Raw genomic sequence first — 25,587 nt, 5'->3', positions numbered from 1 at the left:
TTCTATGGAAAACGTCTTATACTCTTAGAGAATCAACTGATTTGAGATCAAAAATCAATTTCACATGACTAGAGTTCCGTTCAATCGTTAATATTAGAACGAAATGATCTCAAAGACGTCCCAATGCAGATAAAGCAGCAATTTTCAATAATTTTATGTCCTTACAGAGCGAAACGTGAAAATTCGTTTATAATGAGAACTACATTACAGCGAAAACTTTTCTTGTGGTTGTGAGCTGTTGTTATAACGAACTTTTATTGTATTTATGAGCAATATTAATTTTAAAAATTACAAAAATTTAATTAATCTTCCGCACAACTTGAAAATTTGCACTTATTCTGAAAATGCTTCAATTACATACATTTATACACACACATTAATGCTAAAAAGAGGTTAATTTATATAAATGCAACAAACAGGACTAATCATAACAAATTTATAAATAGTGCAAAAAAAAAAAAAAAGAATAAATCAAAAATAAAAAGGTCAATTTCCCGTGACCTTTCATTAAATTAAGTTGTATAATAACCAAGAATGGCCACTGAAGCGGTGCTTTCCAAAGTGTGAAATATCGACCCCTGGGGGAAGGGGTCGATGCAATTGTCCAAAGGGTTGATAGAAGCTATGGGTTTAGTATAGGATCCTATGGGTGGGCTTGAGTTGGGAGAAATGAGAAAGAAATTTTTTTTAAAGAAGAGCTATGGAACACAAAAAGTTTGGGAAACTTTTCACTGAAGCAGCAGTTCTCAACCGGTGCTCCGTGTACACTTCCCGGGGGCTCCGCACCCACTCGAAGAAAATAAATCAGTAAATTCGATAAATGAATATAAGAGGAGAGCGTACGGGGCTCCACCATAGAAATTTTACGCCGAATAGAGGCGACCACTGATGCATATTTGTGTTTGAGTACAGGTGATCATTTGTGGAGATTTTACTGTATTTAGGAAAATGTAATGGAACCCTTTGTATATATCTCCCTATTACGTTTCTGACCTTACTTATTTGTACGAGGTTTTGCTTCAGTTGCTATACATTTCTATACATTATCCCTGTATACAGGGCCTAATTTCTTCATGGGCAAATGAAGCCTTTATAACTTTGAGCCCCCGAAATTCAAACAACACACATTCACTGACCAATTAACATCTTTGACTCTTGTCGCAAGAGCCTCCTAATTCCTGCTTTACCCAGGGCCCTGCCTGTATACACTTCAATTAATCGACGTTTTCACTTCGATTCGAACTCCCAAGTCTTTGGAAAACACCTTTTCTATCAATCGAATCACATAATTTTTCAATTGGTGAAAACGTGTCACTGAAATACAGTGTTTTACGGTTTTCAAAAACCCATCATGAAGAAACGTTGTAAGCGGAAAAACTAAGCGGGACCGACTGTAGTTTCTCATGCATATTTTTTACTGAAAAAGTAATAAAATTTAAGATGATTGACTGGTTCAATCAGGGCTGCAACTAGATGCTTGGTTACCCGGGGCAAGCGCGCATTTTGACGCCCCCCCCTTGTAATGTTGAAGGAGGTGTTTTAGAATGAAATTTGCACCCCATCCGGTCTAGCGCCCGGGGCACGAGACCCGCCTGCTCCTCCCTAGTTGTGGCCCTGTGTTCAATGGCTTTTGACAGGTACTGAAATAATTATTGAACGGGCTACGGTATGCTGATAGGGGCTGTAACAGGGCTGTAACTGGGATTTTTGTCGCCCCCACAATCGATAATTTTGTAACGGTGTTCTCTGTCAAGTAAAGGACGTTTTACATAACGTTTAAATAACACTTTTTTTTTCGGTTAAATCTTGAAATGAATACCGGAAAATTGCTTGAGACTTATTGAATTGAAGAATTGCTTGAGCAACAGTAATGTTATGATAGTATTATAAGTATATTTCTTCTCAAGCATAAGATTTTGAATCAAAACGACAGATTTTCACAAATTTTTTTTTTCGGAAACGTCTGTAAAAAAAAGGTGGGAGGGGGGTAATTTTCGGAAAAAGTTAGTTTTGCAGTACTGCTTTCGCATTTATACGACGCGTCGTATAAACGAGGTTCCATTAGAGCGTGAGCCCCCCCCAACATTTTCAATAAGTTTACGCCTATGCTTATAAACAAAGCTCATAAACTGAACTGGAAATTCGATCTGAAAGTTCGGTTATTTTGTTAGAGCATAAGGAAAAGTCAAAAACAAAGAACCTCTTAATGAGCAGACCACAGTCGGTTTGTTTGGTTCCATGGAGGAAAGAATAACAGGAGGTGACGCGACCAGCGCCTCCGTTGAGAAAGCACGGGGAAGCTGGGTTGCCAGATGAAGCCAGTGATAGCTCTATTAAAGGGACCAAGTAAGCCCAAACAAACCGTGGCTTCCCATGCTTTCCTATGAGAAACATCTCCGTTTTTAAAAATCATTTAAAAATTTACTATTCACTTCAGGAACTCGATTTTTTCCCCTCAAATTCTTTGGATATATTTATACAATTGAACGAGAGCTTTTACAATTTTAGTTGTTATTTGTTTTCGAATATTAACTTCAACAACATGGAACCTTTTACAAAAATAACCAAAATTTACCCATATCTTGTGCCACAAAATTTCTTCTCGGCATTTTAATTTTAAAAATATTATGCCAAAACATGTAATACCTCAGTGCTGAGAGAAATACAATGTTTAAAGACATTTGAACAAGCGGTGTTTTAAAAATTCTGACTTAAAAATTCTGAAAAACGTTATATATGCAAAACATTAGCATATATAATGCCTTTCAGCTGTTCATATTAAAATATTATAGAAATATTTCTCCATTCCAGGCAAAAACTCGAATACAGACACAATTTCAGATTTCAAACTCAATTCGAAACTTTTTTGTCAAATTTTCGTACACATACCACTTTAAAAGCAAAGTAATTGGTGGGTCATTCCATTTCAAATCACCCGGCAAAATGCCAAAATGACAGCCATAGTCTCAGATTTCAATGATTTTTTTTTTATTTGTTGCATTTACCATCCTTATTAACCGTGTGAAATATTATTTGCATATCTCTAAAACTTTTTGAGAAAAAAAAATGTTGAAATTTATCAAAAACTGATGCAGATGACTTTTCCGAGGCTCCATTTTTAAGCGGCATTGTTTGAGAAAATAAATCACAACTTTTTCAATTTTCAATATATTCAAGTGAAATTTTCACTAAAATGTTCACAAAAACATACAGAATACGAATAAAAATAATTCATACACTTACATTTGAAATTTACATGCAAAAAAATTATGTAAACTTTGTTTTTGTGGAATTTTTCGTTAGAAAAAATACAATTTTTCAAACGTATTTTTAGACCAGAGGCACAGCAGTTACCAAAACAACTTTTATTTTAAATTTCTCCTAAATATATGAAGTAAAATACTGGAGAAAAAAAATAATGGTTTTTCGACCGTTAATATGTTTATTCTGGCTCGCAACACAAAATTCATCGAAATAAGACTGGATTGTTCCGATTTCAAATCATTCAACTAGATGCTGAAATGCAACCCATCATCCACACGGCGGCAAACTTGTACCGGCACGAATTGGAGCTGCGACGAATTTGTTCCGCGACGAGTTGAGTGCGACAAATTGACCGGCTACGCTAAAAATTAGATATCAAATCCTCTGGCCTAGGGTTTTCACAGACCTCTCTCCCACCTAGCCAAGAGAAGAATGCAGGTGGATCTAGTGCCGCGTGCGCAGAACCAGATAGGGATGCTAAATTATTTTTTTAAATTATTCAAAATCACCCGAGGGTGGCATGATTCATGCTTGCCCGGCTGAAAGAGTGTATATATAGTTGCGGCCCTGGGTAAGAATCAGTTCTCTAGCCCGGCAGCTCCACAACCTTCAAGTGTCTGGGGGTTCAAGGGTGTTGGTTACAACCAAAAATTGTCAAAAGCAAGTCAAGCTGACATTTACAGACGAAAAATTATCAAAGGCCAGTAAAGCTACCAACTATCGCTAAAATTGTCGAAAAATCGCCAATCATACAAAATGATGGGTATTGCAGATAAAAATGTAATTCAAAAAAATTTACATGTTCATGTACGTATACTGATATATGATGTGAATATATTTGACTATAATTATTATTAGTCATGATTATCATAACATAATTAAGTCATGAAAATAATCTTTGTTCTTGATTTCAAAAATTCAAATTATCATTGTTGAAAATAAGGAGAAAACGGGACACATTTTCCAAAGAACAGTTGGGACGGCCCAAATTACAGAAATATACCGCAAAAAACGGGTCATATGGTCACGCGAGCGGCAAAAATACCCCATATCTGGCCCGCGAATCTATATCGGGCCTGATATAGAGGATGTTGGTTTTCACGAAGGAAGATAACTACAGGGATGTCCCTAATATCACTGCGATATTTGAATTCAAAATCGGGGAAAAGTTGGGTGAAAACAGTCTAAATTAGAGGAAAACGCTTTTTCCCCCGATTTTTTTTAAGCTGTTCCCAAACAATGCATTTCATACATTTATCTCTTTACAATGGTTTGTCGGTCTTCTTTGTCACCAAGGGATAGAACCTAGGCAACGCCCGGTATTTTTGCTAGTTTTATATAAACTTAAGCTCATAAAATTTCGGTCACAGTCGTTCATTTCCAAAAATTCATTTTCGATACCGGCCACGGAAAATTTGGTAACCGGTAAGTAAATTTGTTTTTATTTGGAAAAGAATTAGAAAATTCTCAAAAAGTAAAATCTTTGCAGACGAATTCTTTATCTTCCGTCTATCTTTATCTTATAGATATTTTCACATCAGAGACTCTTATTGAACATATAGTGACCTTCGTTTCGATCCCATTGGCAAATTCTCTTCTACTTCTGCAAGTCAAAAATGCCCAACGTCAAGACCAGTAAGTAGCAACTTCACAATTATTATTTATCCATAATTCAACAAGCGTTTTTACTTATCTTTGCACTTTTACTGTACTCCGTTCCACGCCATATTATAATGAATTTTCACTGGTGGGCCACTTGAAAAAAAGGCACTTTTTGCAGGCGTACGGGGGAACATGAGGAACCGTTTTACCTCATCACAAATTAAGATGTTATTAAATATTTTCGCAAAAAAGAATTATTGAATGAAATTACCCTTTTATGCTACCTTAACCTTTATTAATTCAATACTATGCTTTTTGAAGATTAGAAACACTAATTCTTTGAAAGAGATTACTTGTGGCCCTCTCCCCCTCCAAAAATCGATCCTGTGTACGGCCCTGGCCCTAGTGTGTTCGTAAAATTGTGAACATCGGGTCAAAATGTAACTTCAGTCGAAAAATGGTTGAATTTAACTTCAATTTTTTAACTCTTTTTTTCCTTAACGTCCCCGTCAGAAATATATGAGCCTCCAGAATATCACTTTGCCCTAGGGCCCATGATGCTGTTAAGACGGCCTTTAGCCAAGCGCATTCTTAGCAGGGTCGTAGACTCCAGAGGCCTACGCAGGTAGAGGCCCCGTATCTCCCAAATGAGGATTAAAAGTAAAAAATATTTTTGTAAGAATTAAAATATTAAAAGAAAATACCTTTACATGTTACCAAATGAATATCTGTTAATTTATAATGCTTTTTCGAAGTTATCAACAAAAAATTTTTCTGGAAAGATTCAATTCTTTGTGTCCCTCGATAGGTCGATTCTGTGTGCTCTTGATAAGGCCAATAACTAGGTTGGGCAATCGCGTCTCCGACAGCCGAAAGAAAACCCCCAAACTCTCCTTTTCTCAGCGTAACCCTTGCGATTGGACCCCTCTTATAGAGTGACTTCTCGTTGTCCGAGAAATCACACTAGCCTCGTTAGGACCCCTGGGCAAAAAGACTTTTCCGAAGCTCCAATCTAGCTAAAAATACCTGCCTTCCAATTTGAATACTTACTCACGAAAATTGCAACCAGATCTAATTGTCACGAGGCCCTCTTTGCACTTAAGGTCCCCGAGGCGCGCCTGGATGGTCCCATGCGTCAAAAAGACACAGCGTGAGCCAAGTTCTACAGAATGAGGACATGAACTTAAAATGTGCAGATCTACGAGTATAACACATATATGGATGAACTGCGTAGTTTGATTCAACGTAGAAGCATGCTACCAAGTCTAAATTGCAAATTAACTCGAAAATGTATCAGAAGGAAAAGGTACCCAATCATGGCAATTAACTAAATAATATAAGGTACTTCTGAATAATAATGTGGATAGATAGATGGGAAAACATGGCCCTTAGGTTGAGATTTTTTGCTTGCTTCCAAGGTCAGATTTTCACGGGCCCCGTTTATGATGAATTTATAGCGTGAAAAAAAAATGAAAATCGTGTCGGGACGGAGCCCTGTCAGCTCACCCTTGTGGGGACCATGGAAGGGAAATACGATGCGTATGGTCACCCTAGAGGGGAATCGGCAATATCCAATATTGTCAATTCTCCCAAAAAAAGCTAAACCTGAAAGTACAAATTTTTAGTTTTCAAATGCAAAAAAAATCGTTGAACTGTGTAGTCAATGGCAGGGTGGGGAAGGGGGACACCAAAATTACTCAAGTGCTTAGGGCCTTCAAGCGTCTTAATCCGGCCCTGCTCGCATGTTGAAAATTAGGTTCTTATGAACGCCGTTGGCACCCGTATTTCCCATAATGAATAGCAGTGTTATCGGAAAATATAATTTTGAATATTGATTTTCACTCCTCTTCAAAATTTTAAGGCGTATTTTTTTATCGCGATAAAAAAAAACTATAAAAAACCTTACTTACAATTTGAAGGAATATTTTCACTCCTCAACGAAATTCAGAGGAGTAAAATTGAATTTTGATGCGTTACTCACGCGTATTGGCAATGCCGTCTTAACGCATGGGCCCACCCGGCACGGCCCGGGAGCCTGAAGAGAAGAGGTGCCTCACAAAAATGAGAACCTGTTAAAATTTTCAAGAATTTGCCAGGTAGGGTCTCAGAAAAATCACTTGGCCCGGGGGCCCATGATGCTCTTATGACGGCCCGGCGTATTGGCGAATGCTGTTGGGCAGTACCACAGACACCGACATGAAGAAAAGATTAAAGGGACTGAAAGTTGAAAGTCGTTCCGTGTATATAGAGATAGCCTGAAAGACTCGAGCGCATACGCAGGAGGAGATGGGTGCATTGCATTTTATATTCATTACTTATTCGAATAGCTTTAAAGCAGTGATTTTAAAACTTTTGGTCTCTTGCTATGGTAACGTTTATCCACGGCTCCCCAAAATATTTTAAAAAAAACTATTGAAAGAACTGAACAGGCACACATCCAGCCAACTCATTAGGGCGCCCTTGACAAATTTTGCAAATTTAACTTTAATTATTTGCAGAAAATACTTTTGAAAAGGATGGTAGTAGAATCAATGCATTTCGACCACTATAATCTAGACCAGATTCTTTAATGTCCCTGGAATATTCTAAGGGAGGGGGCTGATGGATGAAAACCAAGTAGAATTCAAACCACGGCATGTGATTAAGGGGGTCTGAGAGACCTGTGAAGAAAGCACAGATGCGAAGCATTTAAGAGGAAATATAAAGAGGAAAAAGTATGACTATATATTAGAATCCTTTCGAACAACCTGTAGAAATCTCACAAGAGGGAGGCTGACGGAGGGTTCAGGGATTCACCTTTACATATAAACTTTTTTGTGTACAAAAAAATTTTGATAAAAATTTATTAATTTAATTAATTTTAATTATTCAAAAATCAAATCAACGAGTAGCAAAGTTCCTTGCTCCTGGTTCTCTTTTATATGAGACTAGCTATAATACCCGGCGTTGCCCGGGTTTTCTTCAATGAGGCTTTTTTGGATCACGTGATATCTCCCTCTCTTTTTCTTGAGGGACATACAAACCGTGTCCAAGTTAACCAATATGGCGACCTGCGCGATTCATGAAATAAACAAATCTAGATTTACACAGAAACGTAGCAATGAATATATATTTTCTTTTTTTTAAGGGGCGCTAGGTATTTCGATAAACCTCCACCCCCTGAACTTCAAGTTATCCATCTGTCTGTTCCAGCTTCCAAAAATCCTTAGTTAAAGCTGTGGAATTTTTTCGATGCACTTTTCACGGGCTCATAACTAATTTTAAAATATCCTAACCCACATGAATTTATGCAAATAAATATCAAAAGAGACAATATGGAGACATTAATTTTCATACTTGAGAAGATATAAATGAAATCAATGATATTGTTCGAATATCCAACTCAAAAGTATAGGTTTGGCTAATTACTTCATATTTAATCTCCTGGGCTTCCTATATCTCTAAGCGAACTGAATATTTCAAAAACCGAGAATTCAATACAATTTTAAAAATTATTGATGTGACAGAAAACCCCACTAAATTGCAGCATTTCTACAGTAAAATCGACAATTTTAGCACTGATTTCTATGAGGATCACCCTTTTCCTGACTCTCAAAGCGATGCTGATGATGATTATGACGTCTATTCAAAAAGTCTCATTACTGAGAGTATATTGAAAATGTGGCAAACCATTATAAAGGCATAAACTATTATACATATACTAACAGGATTAAAGAAGTGACAAACCGTTGTAAAGGCATATACACGTCTGAAACGCATTGCTAGGGAACCACGGTAACCAAAGTAAACGTTCGTAAAGTGATTGTTGAGGTCCAAAAACCATTGTTGCCCGACAGTTTTTTGCCCATTTGGGGCATTTGCCCTACTCTGACGAAATTTTAAAGTAGCCTATCGTTCAAGTCGGGTCCCATTTGGTATATATGCAAAATTTGGCGACGATCGATCTAAAATTGTAGGTTTGTATAGAGAACATACACACACACAGACACACAGACACACAGAAAATCAATTTTATATATATAGAAGAAGATAGATAGATAGATAGATAGATGAGAGAGGGGGGGGGGGGCGCGCAAGAAACACTCTCAAGCATGCTTCCCTGGAATAGCTCTGAAATTTCCCCGAGAAAAAAACACACACACTCGGGAAATCGACTTTGAAATCAAACAACAATCAAACTCTTTGAAACTCAGTGATTAGCTTTTATTTGGCATTACTTTATCTTGATAGATAGATTTATCATGTAAAATATATATGAGAGAGAGAGTCGTCCAGTTGCAAAACTTGTCAAACGCCAACCAGTTTTTTTTATAGAAAGTGAAAAAGAAACATTTGTAGAGTGTTTTTTGAGCTGACACTTGTTAAATATTAATGTTATGCTGTTAAAATTTTAAATTTCAAAATGGCAGCCCGAAAAACGCACTCTACAAAAGTTTTTTTTTTTTCACTTTTTGTAAAATAAAAAACTGATTGGCGCTTAACGAGTTTTACTACTGGATGACGCAATGTTTGGTTCCATTGGGTAGTCTAACCATCACACAATGGCTCTACGTGGTGACCTAACACGGTGGAAATGCTGGCCAATTCATCAAGCGTGACACACACAATAATAAAATATACAAGTTGCATAGCAAACAAGGGAATTGGAAAAGTTTATTTGGTTAAAAGTTGAAAAGTTATATGGAAAAAATTTTCAAATAACGTTTAGTACTCAGATATATCATTCATATTGCAAAGAGGGTTGTATAGTTATTAAAATAAAGTACGATAGAAAAAGACCTATTCCAGAAAAGTTGTCCATGGAGAGCTATCTTTTCAATGGATCTGTCTTTGTGTTCTCAAACAAGGTCATGAAAATTCTGTTTCTAAAATGGCAGGACAAAACCTATTGCTGAAGTTTCATCTTTGACTCCCATCATAGTAGACGGGTTGAAATAGAAGCTGCATCAGAAAAACAGAAAACGGGGCTTTGGCCCACCAGTAGCCATTTTTTTTAATCTTCCACTGGTGGGGCAAATAGAAAGGTTATGGGAAAAAAAATTCTTCCTGCGTTCACTGGTACAATACCGCACGACGAAAGGAATCTTCTTTTTTCATAATTCTACCCGTGGACAGGACTCCAGCCTTGAAAACGATTCTCATCATTTTTTGTTTGCTCACACTATAAATTCACTATATTGAGAGGGTTCCGGGGGCCGAAACAAAGATCCCATCTTAAAGGTCCTGCTGAATGGTGTGGGGAGCCATTATATTTTACCGCATATCATGCTTTTGACAAAGCGGAAAAAGAGTTCTACAATTGGTAGGCAGAGAAAATCTGGGTTTTGAATACTACGCACACACAAAATTGAAATCGCGGGAAAAGGAAATTTCTGCACAGAAATTATGAAATTTTAATTACTAACAAATTTCTTGGACAGATAGCAAAGATCTCTTGGGAATACGTGACGATCACGTTAAAAACAAAAACTTTAATATTACTCTACTAAAATGAGCGTTGTTGATGTCTTCGTCAAAATCAACACATTCAGTGAATGGCACAATGGGATTGGCATCGAAAAAACTGTCTTACGAACTCCCGAAAAGGTTCAGGAATCTAAATTTTCTACATAAAGCTTGAGGCGAGCTCCCACAGATTCGAAATACTTCCGATGCCCCTGTTTACGGGACAAGTATGAATAATGATCATAGTTTCCCCCATCCCCCAAGGGCAGGGCTGACCGGACTCCAGCCTGGAACGAATCTGGTCATTTTTATTTTCGCTATAAATTCACACTAGAGAGGCCTACCAAAGATCCTGGCCTGGGGGGGGGGGTCTGTTGCAGGTAGTGGGGGGGGGCCATAGTTTAATTAATTAATTAATTATTTTTAATAACGTAGTCTTCACGTATTCCCAAGGGATCAGCATGATCCGTCCAGGGAATTTGGCGCATCAATAAGAGTTGTAATGTGACTCAAGTTATCGGGCGTGATAAGAACAACAAAAGAATCCTGGACCTACATGCGAGGCAGTTTCTTAAAAGTGGGACGTATAAACACAGACATTTTGTTCGAAAAAAATCAAGTTTATCACTGGATCACTGGGCAAAGTTGTGCCGGGGTGTAACTGTGTGTGTACCTAACAGTCTGAGTGCACATGTAGTGTTGTGTGTGATTTTTCACTAAAAAAAACCCTGTCAGCCTCCCTGCAAGGGTTGTCGTTGAGGGCAGCACATTAGGCTTTGAACCCGTTCGGCATGTGAGCTTGAGCCACCCCAGCTAGCGTCAATGATGGAACCGATGATCTAATGTGTATGCAGGGTGAACGGGTTCTGTCAAACGAAAGAAGGCTCATTGATGAGCCTAAGTGAAACACACGAAAAACCCTACCAATCCTGTCCCATTTCAAACTGTTTTTGAGTTATAGTGGATAATATATCATGGAATGAAAGGAAAATGCTTCAGGTCTAAAAAAAACTCGAATTTGTGAAGTTTCTGAGAGACCTACACGCAAACTAAACACATATTTTCACCCCTCTGACAATTTTTTTTTTGTCCATGAATGAGGGGTAACCGTTAATCAGAGATTTCAAATGCATACTTTTATTATACAAGAGGAAATTATTATTTGGCCATGGAAGAGTGGGTGAACGGTGGCGTATTTACAGGGGGGCTTGGCGGGTTACAGCCCAGGGCGGCAAATTTAGCGAATGAGTGGCCAAGAAAATTAGTAGTGTCAGAAGGCAGATTTATTGTTATATATATACGCTCTCTGTGGATTTGTCTCGTATATTACAAGACCTATTTTTTCCATATAATGCGGCTCTTGGGGAAAATGATCCTTTCTTGTTCTTCCCCCTCTGGGTACATGTCTGCCCAGGGTTACGAAGGTCGATCAAATTTATAAAAGTTTTGTTCATTATAAATTTAGTTTTGACTAAATTCAATTCAATAAGTGGGAAACATCTCGCACTCCGACATGGGGGGGGGGGGGGTGAGACACTGGGTAACACGAGGTGGGGGACATGGGCTAAAAAAGGTTGAGAATCACTGATCTAGAGCACGTGCAAGTATGTAAGAGACCAAAACCAGTGTGTGTGTGAGCATGTGATCTCAATCGTTAAAAAAAAAACCTCAATAAACAAATGCATAACTGGTATGTAATAGAGAGCCAGTGCGCAACGAACTGAGCAAAAGTAGCTAATTAAAGGCAATCCACTTCTTTGGATGGTAACCTCGCGTTCTCATTCCACATTCACTGAAAAACCATTTTTTGATCAGGGAGGTTAGAAACTCATTCATTCCTCCATGATTTTTGATCCATTCTTTGAGCAAGCGCACTACAGGTATTATTATGGCATGAATTTTACAATTGCAATACCAACTATAGCTGTTCTAGGTGTTGGTTGTTGCCAGTGCACATGAGCGGAATTAGGATCAAAAATAGTTTTTCAACGACTATTCTTCATCAGCCGGGACGAGAGCGTAGTTTCATCTCCCCCGTAATGTTGAAGAGGTTAAAGGGTGAAATTTGCAATCCCTCTGGTCCGGGGCACCAGAACCACCTGCTCCTTTCTATTTAGGACCCTACTGTCAGGAGTCAAAAAAAATTAGGGGCAAAATGTCGGAGGCCAAGTTTCCGTGAACTGAAAGTAGACATACCAAAGCCCATTACTGTGAGATTAACTGGCAGCAGAAAACTACTGGGTTAGTTCTCTATTGAGATTCACAATGTCAAATGATAACTGTTGATTGTTCCCAGAAAAGTTGCACAATCACAGCCGTAGCGAAGGGAGGGAGTCCCCCAGAAATGCGAAAAAATGGCTATATCCTAGAGCCCTCATCGGGCATAAACGATGTTAATCAGTATCTGTAGATAATGGCTGTGTTATTACCTTTGTCCCCCCCCCCCCCTACCAATATTTTAAAAACATTTAAAGATATTTTCTCCCATCAACTGCTTGTTAGGATTTCATGAAGGCAACCACTGAATCGCAGCATGGACGATATTACTCAGACGTACCATAATTTTGGTGACCCACTGTTATGGGGATACCTTTTCTTTCTTATACATTTTCAAGTTGTAATATAGCTTTTCTTTTACTTCAACGATGGATCGAACTAAAGTCCGATTACATTATAAGAGTTTGATAAAGAATCTTTTACACAACTTGAAAAACCATCCAATAAGCCTATCGGTTGCATTCACTCGAGTGTGGCAGATACGCTGATTAGTTGCATTTTTCAAGTTTTATATAAAAACTTTTCCAAAACTTTTATAGTGTAATGCCAGCCTAAGGCATTACACTATAAGCACTGATCAAAAAGGCTCTAGGATGTATATCCTACGCGATGCATGGAGCGCCAAATCAGGGATGAAAAACAAAAATGATTACAAAACTTGCAAAAAAAAGTTTTTATGCAAACTTTCAAACTATGAGCAAACTAAATGGTTCGTAGAGGAAACCCGTGATTTTTGAGGCATTTCATCAGGCTGGGAACACAGCAACAAGTTTCCTGCGTTAATTTACTGGTGCTACTTATACGGCAAAGGGGCGTCAAAACTGCCTTGCACGAGTCACATTAAACAGTTCTTCATTTATCAGTAGTAACTAAATCAGCAGCTTTAAAACACCTTCAAAATATGTTCCCTAAGTTTTCTCTGGCAAAGTTTGAAAGAGGGCCGTAATGCAATTGCATCAAAAATATAAGGAACTTCCCGAAAAAACTCAAAACGCAAAAGTTTTAAGATATCTTTTTATAGTTAATAAAAACGTATTAGTAGAGTAAGATTAATAAGATATAATTTACAGAATAACTTTATAATATATATATACACAAAAAGAATTATATTAAGAAAAAGGAAAAAATTGAATTTCATGAGTGAAATAGAACCTATGCAGTGGGTCTTCATCAAGGGGAACCCCCATGCATGGTTCGGAAAAAAGTAGGCATTTCTGAAGGGTGGCTATGCCTAAATGCATTAAAAATGCTAACCCTTGTTCCCCGACTCCTGCCGTCTCAAAAACATGTTGGACGAAAAGACAATGGAAAATGTAAAATACAATATTTGAAATATATATACAGAACTTCGGTATATAAGCTCAAAGAAGCATGAGAAAAATGTGTACAAAGTTACAAGAATGTAATAATTACAGTGAATATTTTACAAGGATTATGAAAAAGTCAAAAAATAAACGAAAAAATAGTCAAAGAATCACCGGGCATATCTCAAGAATGGGGAGATTGAGATAGATGTCTTTTTCTCAGCCCGAGATATCAAGGAAACAGTTATTTTCCGGATATTTTGCTGAGGTGAACTCGGAAAGAAAAGTCATCGCGTCTCCGCCGGGACTCGAACCCGTGCCCGCTTGCATACCGGGCAAGCATGCTACCATCTACACTACTGGAAAACAAACTACACCACTTAGCAAAATATTCGGAAAATAACTGTTTCCTTGATATCTCGGGCTGAGAAAAAGCTGTCTATCTCACTCTAAACCGTCCCACCCCGGGGCCATTTCTTGAAGTTAAGAGAAGCTACTAATGCCTCTACTTCAGCGCCTCACGCCACAGTGCGTGAAATAAGGAAGACAGGGTCATGTCTCCAGTGGTGTAGATGGTAGCATGCTTGCCCGGTATGCAAGCGGGCCTGGGTTCGAGTCCGACAGAGACGTGGTGACTTTTCTTTCCGAGTTCACCTCAGCAAAATATCCGGAAAATAACTGTTTCCTTAATGGGGAGATTGTTATTTTTTTTTGGAAATGTCGTTGAAGAAAGCGGTTGGAATACTGTTGCAGTGAACATTTTACAAGGATTATGACAACAGTATTCCAACCGCTTTCTTCAACGACATTTCCAAAAAAAAACAATCTCCCCATTCTTGAGGTATGTCCGGTGAATCATTTTTCATAATCCTTGTGAAATATTCACTGTAATTATTGTATTCCTGTAACTTTGTATACATTTCCTCATGCTTCTTTGAGCTTATAATCTGAAGCTCTGTATATATTTTTCAACTATTGTTTTACATTTTTCATTGTTTTTTTCGTCAAACATGTTTTTGAGAAGGCAGGCGTCGGGGAACAAGGATTGTTATTTTTAATGCATTTAGGCATAGCCACCCTTCAGAAATGCCTACTTTTTGGAACCATGCATGGGGATCTCCCTGATGAAGACCCACTGCATAGGTTCTATTTCCCTCATGAAATTCAATTTTTTTCCTTTTTCTTAATATAATTCTTTTTGGATATATATTTTTGATTGAACAAGTGAGCAGTACCAGCACTTTTGTGTCATTCAAGATATTTTTTTCATTTCCTCTTCATTTTTATCCTATGTATATATATATATATATATACTGATAAAATTTATTTGTTTTTTTAATGAAATTTACATTATATTTCTTTTTATTCATTTCAGTAAATCTTCGGCCCAAGGAAGTTTATGATGGTGTGCCCTTCGAGTTCGTAGTGTCATCAAAAGGACGTCGATATTTCAAGTTAGAAATGCCTCATCAACCGATGACCGTCAAGGTTGACATCAAAGCGGCAATGACGGGAGAGTTAGACATTTTGTTCCGGAAAGGCATTCTACCAAGTTTTGCTACCCATCAAAAGCGGATTCATATACGTTGTCCGGATTACGAATATGTAAGTCTCTAATGACTTTCCCCATTAACTTTAATAGAATCGGGGGGTTATGAAAAAACACTTTTTTTCAAAATTTTTTCTTCATTTTATAAGATATCACGTCCCCTCGACACCTGTATTCATCTGATGTGAATATATCCAAAAAGTCTCATATAACACAAGCCCAGCGTGCCAACAAGGATATGATGGTATTCTTTGTTTGCACCAAAAAATTTCCGTCTGGGACAGTTTCCCCTCCTGCTCTCCCTCCCTCTAGTTCCGGCCCCGGTATATGTATTGGTTGCTCAATCTCAGATTTATGATCGAATTGTTAGAATTTTATTTGAGCTTAGGTAAATGTGTATGTGGAATATATAACTATTGCGAATTTGACTATATAAATAAGAATACCATAACAACTTATTTGAATTTTTCCATTTTCATTTGCAGATCAATGACGTCGCATACAGGAAGTTGGATGACGAAACGATAATTCTGCAGGTGTTCAACAATTCCCAATCACCGATTGCCATGCAGCTCACACTAACATTAGTGGGTGAGTAGAAATTGCCCGGATAGCTAGTTTTTTTAAATATACATATATCCATAATTTTCAGTATTTTACATGCATCTCATAAGCTGGGGAATTTCTAACAAATTGGTGTATGCCCAAGGGCATTAGAAATATTTTAGACCTGTAGGTGCTCGGGATCGATCCTACAAAATTTGAGCAGCCTCGGGTTCCAAAGCCTCTTTATATGCCATTTTTTTTGTTTAAAAAAAAGAATTAAAACCATTTAAAATAAATGATTAAAAATGAGGGTGTGCACATATACAGGATTGTAACAAGCTACTCGCTAACTTGTTACATTAATTTGTGGAATTATTAATATTTATTCACACTAATCACTTAATTTTAATGAAGCCTTTTAGAATATATTTATATTTATGACGCCAAGACAGTCTGGGAATTGGGTTGGACCTTTATTCAGAAATGAGCAAATCCGTGTATGGAAATAGGTGAGGCACCTATATGCACAGGTGTTACTTCCAACGCGTTGTGCAGATTCTCAGAATTGACCCTGCCCTTTGGGCAGTGATATCTTGAGAAGGAGTGCCAGACGGATTCTATCATTGGTATGTAGACATCAGGGAGTAGGGAATTCTAGACTGGGACCCAAAGGGGAGGGGGGGGGGGGGTTTGACGTTTCGGAGACGAAACCAATGAGAGGGAACAGGAGGAAAAAGGAGGAGAGAAGGTGGTTGGAAGAGGCAGAACGAACTGGGTCTTGGTGAAAGGTGGTTGTCCAGTTTTTGGGGAAAAGTGGAAGGAGCGGAAGATGACGAAAGCCTGGGGTAAATCTTGACCTATTGCTTTCTCCATTCCTCTCTCACTCAAGGAGTAGTAGCATAAAACATATGTACTGATTTATAAGTAGGTAATTTGAAAATATCCTATATATCCTATATATACATTATTTGTTATAACTGTAAATAAATAATCTTTTACTCCGACTTGAGGACGTAAGGGTTGAATAATTGAGTGGTATTAATTTGTATCAGCCCCAGATGCATAGAGCAGCTCTGGGACAGGGATGCATAGCTAACACCTCGCACAGCTTTTACTGGCAAACCACAATTGATCCTAGAAGAACACTTTTAATTGAAAAAGTATCTAAATAGCATGTAGAACTCAAATGCATCATTCATGTTGCAAAGGGTTGTATAGTTATTAAAATATAAAAATTTACTTTTTGTACGGACACCTTGTCCTCAAAAACTCCATAACAAAGTTGTTGGCCTGTCTCTCCCGAGGCCAAAAAAAAGTTTTGAAGCACAATACAGTCAAACCTCGTTAGTGCATCACCCGGTTAACATGTCACTCCGCTTACCGGGTCACTTTTTGAAGTCCCAATTGTCCTCAGACAGGAATTGGCACAGCTATGGCTTACTCCGTTTAACGAGTCACTCCGCTTACCAAGTCATATTTTTACTCTCCCAAGAGTGACTCATTAATGAGGTTTGACTGTATTTACACATATTTGATTTGAAAAAAGAGGAAAGTTGGGAAAACCATAATAAATGAGGATAAAATGCGTTTTTACCTGCTATTTTTACGACATTTACCTGAATTTTTTTTCTAAACATTCATTACATTTTCTATTCTCACACGAACAGGTCCTAATGTAGAGGAGTCTCATCGCATAATAAGGGAGCGCATCATTGACTTTCCTCAACCACAAAGCCAAACCAATATTCAGAATGACGGAACAGCACAGTTTGTCGAGGTGGATCATAACAAACAAGTCTTCATGAACAAATTCGGGATCTCGAAATCAAGTTGGAGGATTTGAAGAGCAAGATCACTGGACCTTTAGCCCAGGATCAACAAATAGTAGTAGCTCATTCATGGAGGGGATGGTTGTGGGCCTTTCTGTTTAGATGGTGTAAGTTTTTATCTGAAATTTTTGCAAAACAATTTCCCCAAAATTATTTCCGATTGCCTCTCTTGTTAAGCCATCCCCACGTTATCATACTGTATCTTCACCACCCCCCCCCCCAGCTCACTAAATCACCCCTTCCTGATTTACCACAACTTCCGGCTTCCACACCAGTTTAGGTAGTCATATACATTCAGAGGCAGATTTAAATATCACCCTTCGTCCATTTTAGAATAATTCCCTTACCACTCACTCCTCAAATTTGCTACTCTGGGCTATAGCTACTGCCATCTTGAGCCACACTGGAAGTAGTATAGCCTACTCAGCAACACCCCCCCCCCCCGTGATTATGTTTCTCTCCCTCTACTAATTTGGTCACTTATATACATTCATACTAAATCCCTCGCTCTCTAGACCAAAGCTGTAACCAGATTCTTGGTCAGTCGGGGCAAACAACTGTAACTCGAGGCGACCACCGATAGACAGCGCCTTCACTTCCAACCCATCTCACTAATGGCAGTAAATTGCAATATAGCGATATGGCCAGAGTTGGTGTTTGGTGAAGTAGTAGTCGGGGCAAACACACATTTTGACACCCCCATTATAATATTGAAAAAGGTTTAGTGTGGATTCACATTTACAGACACTAGGTTGTGTCAGACACTGTAAACGTTCTTTAGCATAAACGTGTCTGTAACTGCACAGCCGTATATGATAGATATAAATACGTTTATTTGTTTTATGCTAAAGAATATTTGCCGTGTCTGTAGACATGAATCTACCCTAAAGGACAATATTTTGCAGCTCTGGGGTACCAGACCTGCCTGTTCCAGTTTTGGCCCTGCTCTAAGCAGAGGTAGATTCATGGTCCGTCCCCCCATTACCCCATTTCATTTTAGTTTTCTGGACCCAGTCACCTCTCAAATTTGCTGCCCTGTGTATAGCCTACTTGCTCCCAGGACCACAACTAGAGGAGAGTAGACGGGTTTGGTACCCCGAGCGCTGAACCAGAGGGGGCACGAATTTCACCCTACCAGACCAGCATCAGAGGTTTACCCCCATTCCCAGCTCCTGAGGGCTGATAGTGGGACATCCAGACTGGCTCAGATAGGCCTATGAAGGAGGAAGAAATATGTCTGCTAGGAGTGTGAGTGTGTGTATGTGTAACAAAAGAATTGCACAAAGCCGTGAGTCTTGGTCTTGGCCATAAAAATTTTTGCCAGGTAAGGAAGTCCGTAAAAATGCCACCACACACCAACAGATCGAACAGAGTCCACTAATGAGGTTAGCTGAAAACAGTAATTGGCATGTATATGTAAAAAATTAGCTAGTTCCAAGCAGTCCACAACCTCAAAACAGATTATTATCCTACCAGCTCAAAGCGAGTTTTTTTCGTCCAGGGAGGAAGGGGTTTTTTTTTTTTTAATTTTTTTTCCCCCATATAAATGCGATTAAATACGAGTAAAATTCGATTAAATACTAGTAAAATGCCATTAAATACGAGTAAAATGCGATTAAATACGAGTAAAATGCGATTAAGAATATATGTACAAAAGCCCAACTACCTCATATTTTCCCACCTGAGGTGGAAGATCTGTTTCGGCCTACGAAAGACTTTTCTTCTTGCCGAGGTCCTCGGAACAGGTGCCACACTGTAATTCACTAAGTCTCTGATATGTGCGAACTCAGAGTTCCCCATAGTCTCGAATTGTTTTTTATTTAGTTTTTTGATGTAGCGAAAAATTTTCTCCAAGTGGAGGTCTCTGTGAATATTTATGTTCCTGACAAACCAGGGAGCATTAGTAAAACGTCTAAGGATTTTATTTTGCGAGCGTTGTAGGATTCTGATATTTACTTTGGAGGCATGAGCCCAAGCAGGGGAGGCATACAGCAATTTAGGTCGTAAAATCGATTTGAAAAGTAGAACCTTGTTCTTAAGTGAAAGCTTAGCTTGCGGGAAGGTTATTTTGTTGACGGCTCCCAGAATGTTGTTGGCCTTATTACAGGCAAATCGGATGTGAGGAGTGAATGTCATCGTTTTATTGAAGACACACCCAAGATATTTTACCTTCTTGACAGGTCTTAAAGGGTGCTCACCAATGAAAAGCCACCTGTAAGATTGAATTTTTGTTCGACTTGCGAACCAGGCAAATTGGTATTTCTCCTGATTAAGCACAAGGTCATTTTCCTCGCACCAGTCTAGAATCTCATCCGTTGTTTCCTGCAGATTGTTGACAGCCTGTGAAGCTTTTCTGGCATTACACAACACCGCAGCATCATCTGCGAAAAGGGGCAGAATACCAACCTGAGAGGCCGGGAAGGAGTTGATGTAGGTCAGAAAAAGCTGTGGCCCAAGTACACTGCCCTGAGGGACTGAAGCTGTTATTCTTTTCGTTGAAGATGTCTTATCCCCCAACTCTTACCTGAAAAGATCTCCCCGTAAGGTAATGATAGAAGAAGAGTATGAAGTGTGGGGGAAAACCATAGTCTATCATTTTATTGAGTAGAGTCGGGTGATCACAACGATCAAAAGCTTTGCTGATATCGAGGAATGCAGCCGCTACAAATTCATAGTTATTGAAAGCAGTAGTTATGAAATCGGTGACACGAACAAGTTGCGTAATACATGAATGTTCATGTCTAAAGCCATGCTGTTCAGGCCGAATAATGCTGTTAGTAGTCAAAAAATTCTCCAGCCGGGATGCTATAATCCTTTCGAAGATTTTCCTGGTATTTGAAAGTAGACTTATTGGCCTGAACGAAGTAGGTACCATAGGGTCATAGCCCGTTTTTTGTATGCCACTGCTTGGGGAAGTAATGCTTTGTTATGGCTGCATTGAAAATATTCGTCAGCGTGAAAAGCATGTTACTAGGAAGATTTTTTAATGTCAGATTACTGATACCATCAGCTCCACAAGCTTTTTTTGTGTTTTGTTTGGAGATGATCTCAGAAACTTCAATAACATCAGTAAGTTGAAGGTGTTGTGAGTGGGAGTGCAAAAATGATGGTGGATATACGCAGCAACCTTCCTTCTGAGTCCATATTGAGTATTAAGAGGCAGAATTCGGAGAAAATTGTTTCTCGAAGGCAACCGCGAAAGTTTCCGCAATGTCCTCAGCAGAAACAACAATTCCCTCAGGCCCCACAAGTTTATTTACATTGTAAGTGCCCTTGGGTTTACACAAATTCCAGGCCTTCCAAATGTTATTGTTTTCGGAAGATGCATTTCCTATGAATTCTGTGAATCTACTATTCACATGGTACTGACTTTCAAGTCGAATTTCCCTGTTAAGTGCTATTTTATCGGTTCTCCGCCGAAATCGTTGCCACAATCCTCGAACACGATTTTTATGACGAATTTTTTGTAATATTTCCCTCGGGAGACCAAATTGGTGCTCCGGACGGAGAGCTTCAGTGGACGAGTCCCTCAGGGTAGCAGTAATTGTATCAGTAAAGTTGGATACAGCAGTATCAATTTTCTGTGTGTTGTCCAGTGTAATAGCTGGTTGAACTTGTAATAGTTCCTGAAATTTATTCCAGTCAGTCTTCCTCACCACGTCTTTTACGAGGGCAAAGGAAATTTATTATGAAGAAGACTGGATTGTGTGGGGAACTGAGTATCTTTTTTGTGTAAGTGTTGATGTCAAAGAGGAAATTCTTAGACAAGCCAAAACCAATAACATCAGGTCTATATCTTGTTTGTGAAGGGACATGAGTGGGGGTTTTCGAGGAATGTATAGTGAGAAAATTATTAAGACAGTACCTTCGAAGGGCTCTTCCCCCTCGATTAGATCCTATACTGAAAAAGATGCCATTCTTGCAGTTCCAATCACCCCCCATGAACGTAGGCAACTGAGTGCTAAAGATATTGTCCAGTAGAGGAATGTCCAAGTTGTTTCTGGGAGGCTTATAAACCGCACAAAATGTCATAGTTGATCTGTTAGCGTACAGGTTTATCGCAATCACTTCCATTTGGGTAGACGAGGGGAGAGAGATTTCATGAAAGGAAAAAGTATTCCTCACGAAAATAGCAACCCCTCCGCCTCGGTTTAAGGTGCGATCTCTTCGGACCCCTGTGTATCCATTAATTTTTATGGATTGACTAGGCAGTAGCCATGTTTCACTAATTAAAATTATATACAAATACAAATACAACGCCACAACAGGCAAATTGCCCAACGAGGTGGCTGACTTAAGAACATCCCGGATCCCCGAGCCCCTACTTACTACTGCTACACCACACATGCACCCCCCCCCGGAACCCCCCAACGAATCGGTACATGCGGGAATGTGCGTGTACGTGTAACCTGACGTAAAGTTTTTGTGTAATGCTTGTTATGTGTAGTGCTGTCATCTGCCCCCAGTTTTACTAACTATGAGTGAAGTGTTATGATTGGATTATTTATCGTTGTAGGACTGTTGCTCTCTGTGGCGAGACTTTTTAACGGGGAGATCGGCTCGCATTTGCGCCTTGAAGTTGGGAACCACAGAAAACCAACTTCAGCCGACCACCACTGTGGGGTGTATAGCTCCTCTTTTAATTCGTGAATTTTGTTTTTAATGCCATTGGCATTCCACGCCATAACTATGAGAGGGCGTGGTAGTGTATCTCGTGTGTTACTAATTGTTGGGGAGAAGAAGTATTTCAATCAGAGCTTGCAATGTTAAATTAATTTTTTAAGCAGTGAATTCAGCAGTCTGAAGAAAATTCGTGAAGAAAACACTAAGCTGCTTATATTCAGCAGAGTTCATAATTTGGGTTTTTTGTGATGTGTTAGATTCAGGGACAGCCCCCTGATTGGCATTGTAGCATACAACATTCGAGTCAGATAATGTATCAGGATTTTCTCCTCTATTGTCGACATATTCCTCTTCATTTGCTGGAGAGGGAGTTCGTGTGGGCGTCAAAAAGGGATTAGATGTTTCAGCAACCACATCAGAAACTGAGGAAACATCATGCCTGTGAGTGAAAAACAGTAACTGGCGTAGGACTTCCTTGTACGAAATCCTGGCATGTATCTCAGTGAGAGTGAGCTTAGCCTCCGACACAGATTGCACTAATGTTTTTTTCAATGCAAGGGGGTGAGTGCCAGGCCTAATTACACTATGAAGTTTCTTTTGTTTGTCAATATTAAGTTTAACCTGATTCACATCCACAATTTTTCCATTGTCAATAATGTTCCACCTCTTAGATTGTGAAGAGGGGCTAATTGTAATTGATCCGGCATTCAGTATTGCATTTTCATCAAAATTTTCACAGACAGTCTGTGTAGTCTGCGCAATTTTTTGTGTCATGAGATTTTCCACCAGTTCAGGGGGAATTTTTGGATAAATATTCTTCTTCTATTCAAGTTCGCTGTGGGCCTGGATGGACATCCAGAATAAGTAGATGTGTGAGGGCCCCCACAGTGACAGCACTTGATTTCTTTCTGATTACCTTTGTCTAAACAGCTCCTTGTCTCATGAGGGCCACTACAGAATGCCCACACAGGGGCTCTCCTACACCTGAAGCTGCTATGACCGTATATTTGACAGGAGTGACATTGCAGAGGACCCTGCACCCCTCCCCCCATGCCTCTCAATCTGTATGGTAATGTCGGCAATTTCTGTTATATTTGCAAAATTTTTACACTTGCATTGTTTTTGTTATAATTTTTGTGTTCTTCTCTTCTGCACTCTTTCCTCTGCCACCCTTCTCCCCCCCCCCCCCCCAACATACACTAACAACTTTTTCCCCTCTCTCCCCCCACTTCTCTCTTCACCATCGACCAATCCCAGCGCAGCCTGGTTTTAACCAATCGCATTGTACCTCCATCTCGAATGATGCTTTCTTCACAGCTCCTTTTCGCTATCTCACTTCACTTTTAATAACTAACACGTGAGGTTGTGCTGCCATCTTACCTGTCGCATTGCTGAAAAGATAATTCTTTGCTAAAAAAATTTGCGAAATTTGAATTTTGCCACCGACCAGTGTGACCACTCTTATATTTATACAGAAGAATTTAACTTTTCAAAAAAAAAGAGAGCATTTTGCCATAAAATTTCCACCCAGGTACATTCACTCACATGAAATACATACATAACTCACTTGTCTGTCCCTTCACCGGGGGTCCCCAAGGGGCCCCAGCCTGTTTGTTGGCTAATGGCCCGCTTTAAGGGCCAGTCACCATCGAAAAATTTTGAGTCAGGCTTGTCACAGAGACATCCGTCCAATCAACCTCCTGCCACAGATGTGGGTGAAATGTCAGGAAGAAGAAAATGCCTTAGACCAGGGGTCAGCAACCTTTTGAGTCGGAAGAGTCAAAAATTACAATTTACAAAATTTCAAAGTTTTTAAAGAGCCACATACGAGAAGCTGGGCATAATGAAATGTAATTTATCAAAAAACATTTTACAACGATATTTCCCAATTAAAAATACTTACCTAAATAAAATAAATAATTCTCTAATAATTTAATTATTAAAATAAATAATTTAGACACGAAACACTGTTTCTCCCACTCTCTCACGTACTGATTGACTATAAGTACATAGTTTCGTCGCATCTGTGGTCGCCTCCCGTGTGCGGTGATCGCCGACTGGCACGAACGGACTTGTCAGAACGTGTTTATCACGGCGCAGTCTGCACATTTTAGTTTTTTTTTTTAATTTTGGCAAATATTAGATACTTAGTTTACGAGTGAAGGCGTTATGCCCAGCTATGCCGAAATAAATGAAAATTGCCAAACATATAAACAATCTAAAACTGCAAATACCTACCTACTTTGATCCTCAGAGTTCGAAAATAGATTTATTAAATAACAATTTATAGGTACTAACACTTATAATTATTATTTTAACGCTAATTTTTAAATAATAAATGCTATAAATAGACAAATAATAAAATAGGTAATTTATTAAATATATATATTTTAATAAAAACACTTTCGCGGTAATATCCAACAGTAGTACTTTGCTTCTTTTTTGACAATTCTTATTGATTTCAAAAAAGTAGTTAGGTATCTTATTTGGAAAAAAATATGTATAATATGTATTTTAAAAATATAATACTTATTATGTACGCCAAATTGTCTTGCGTCGAAAGCGAATTAAAACCTACATAGAAACATCCGACGATGGAGAGCTTCTGATGGGCTGACGACAGTGGCGACGCGTGTCATGGGGGAGGGGTGCGATGAAAAGCGAGTACAAGTGGCTGAGAGATAGAATCGGTGCCTAATCCTCGTTAATCGATTCAGAACGATTCTTAAATGTTTTTTTTTGTTTTTTTTGATAAAATAAATAATATTTGCGTATGGAACTAAAGAGCCGCAGCTTCACATCCAAAGAGCCGCAGGTTGCCGACCCCTGCCTTAGACTATGGCCTAATATCCCAGAAACTGCTTGCAAGTCATTGTAGGCCAGCCATGTGAAAGCCTCAGTCAATAAATTATGTATTTTTTTTCAAATTCAATATTTTTCCAACTCAGCAAGGCTGCAACTTGCCCCCGCTTCCCCAAACATGCTTCTGTACATGATAATCTGCATCTTTTTCTTGAATAATGTGGTTTTTTTTTTTTGTGATTCTTTGCAGGAGAAAAGCCGCCGATGTAGATTGAAGTACGCAGAAACCGATCATAGCGAGGAACAAAAATGATGTAGTAGTTAATGAACAACTCTGATTGCAATT

The 25,587-nt window shown here is 38.8% G+C and overlaps 1 protein-coding gene across 1 annotated transcript; it reads left to right on the top strand.

Moving 5' to 3' along the window:
* The first annotated feature begins 4,815 nt into the window (after window positions 1–4,815).
* On the top strand, window positions 4,816–25,587 carry LOC149075041 (uncharacterized). The gene is made up of 5 exons (XM_089245719.1): window positions 4,816–4,899; window positions 15,268–15,497; window positions 15,927–16,032; window positions 17,655–17,923; window positions 25,492–25,587. Exons 1-4 carry the CDS (start codon window positions 4,881–4,883, stop codon window positions 17,828–17,830), a joined length of 531 nt encoding a protein of 176 aa, XP_089101845.1. The 5' UTR covers window positions 4,816–4,880; the 3' UTR covers window positions 17,831–17,923; window positions 25,492–25,587.

The sequence above is a fragment of the Pholcus phalangioides genome, unplaced genomic scaffold (assembly GCF_987345545.1).
Source record: "Pholcus phalangioides strain wild (caught in Gottingen) unplaced genomic scaffold, Ppha-v1.0 ptg000016l_1, whole genome shotgun sequence".
Lineage (NCBI taxonomy): Eukaryota > Metazoa > Arthropoda > Arachnida > Araneae > Pholcidae > Pholcus > Pholcus phalangioides.
This window is presented reverse-complemented; position numbering and strand designations above follow the sequence as displayed.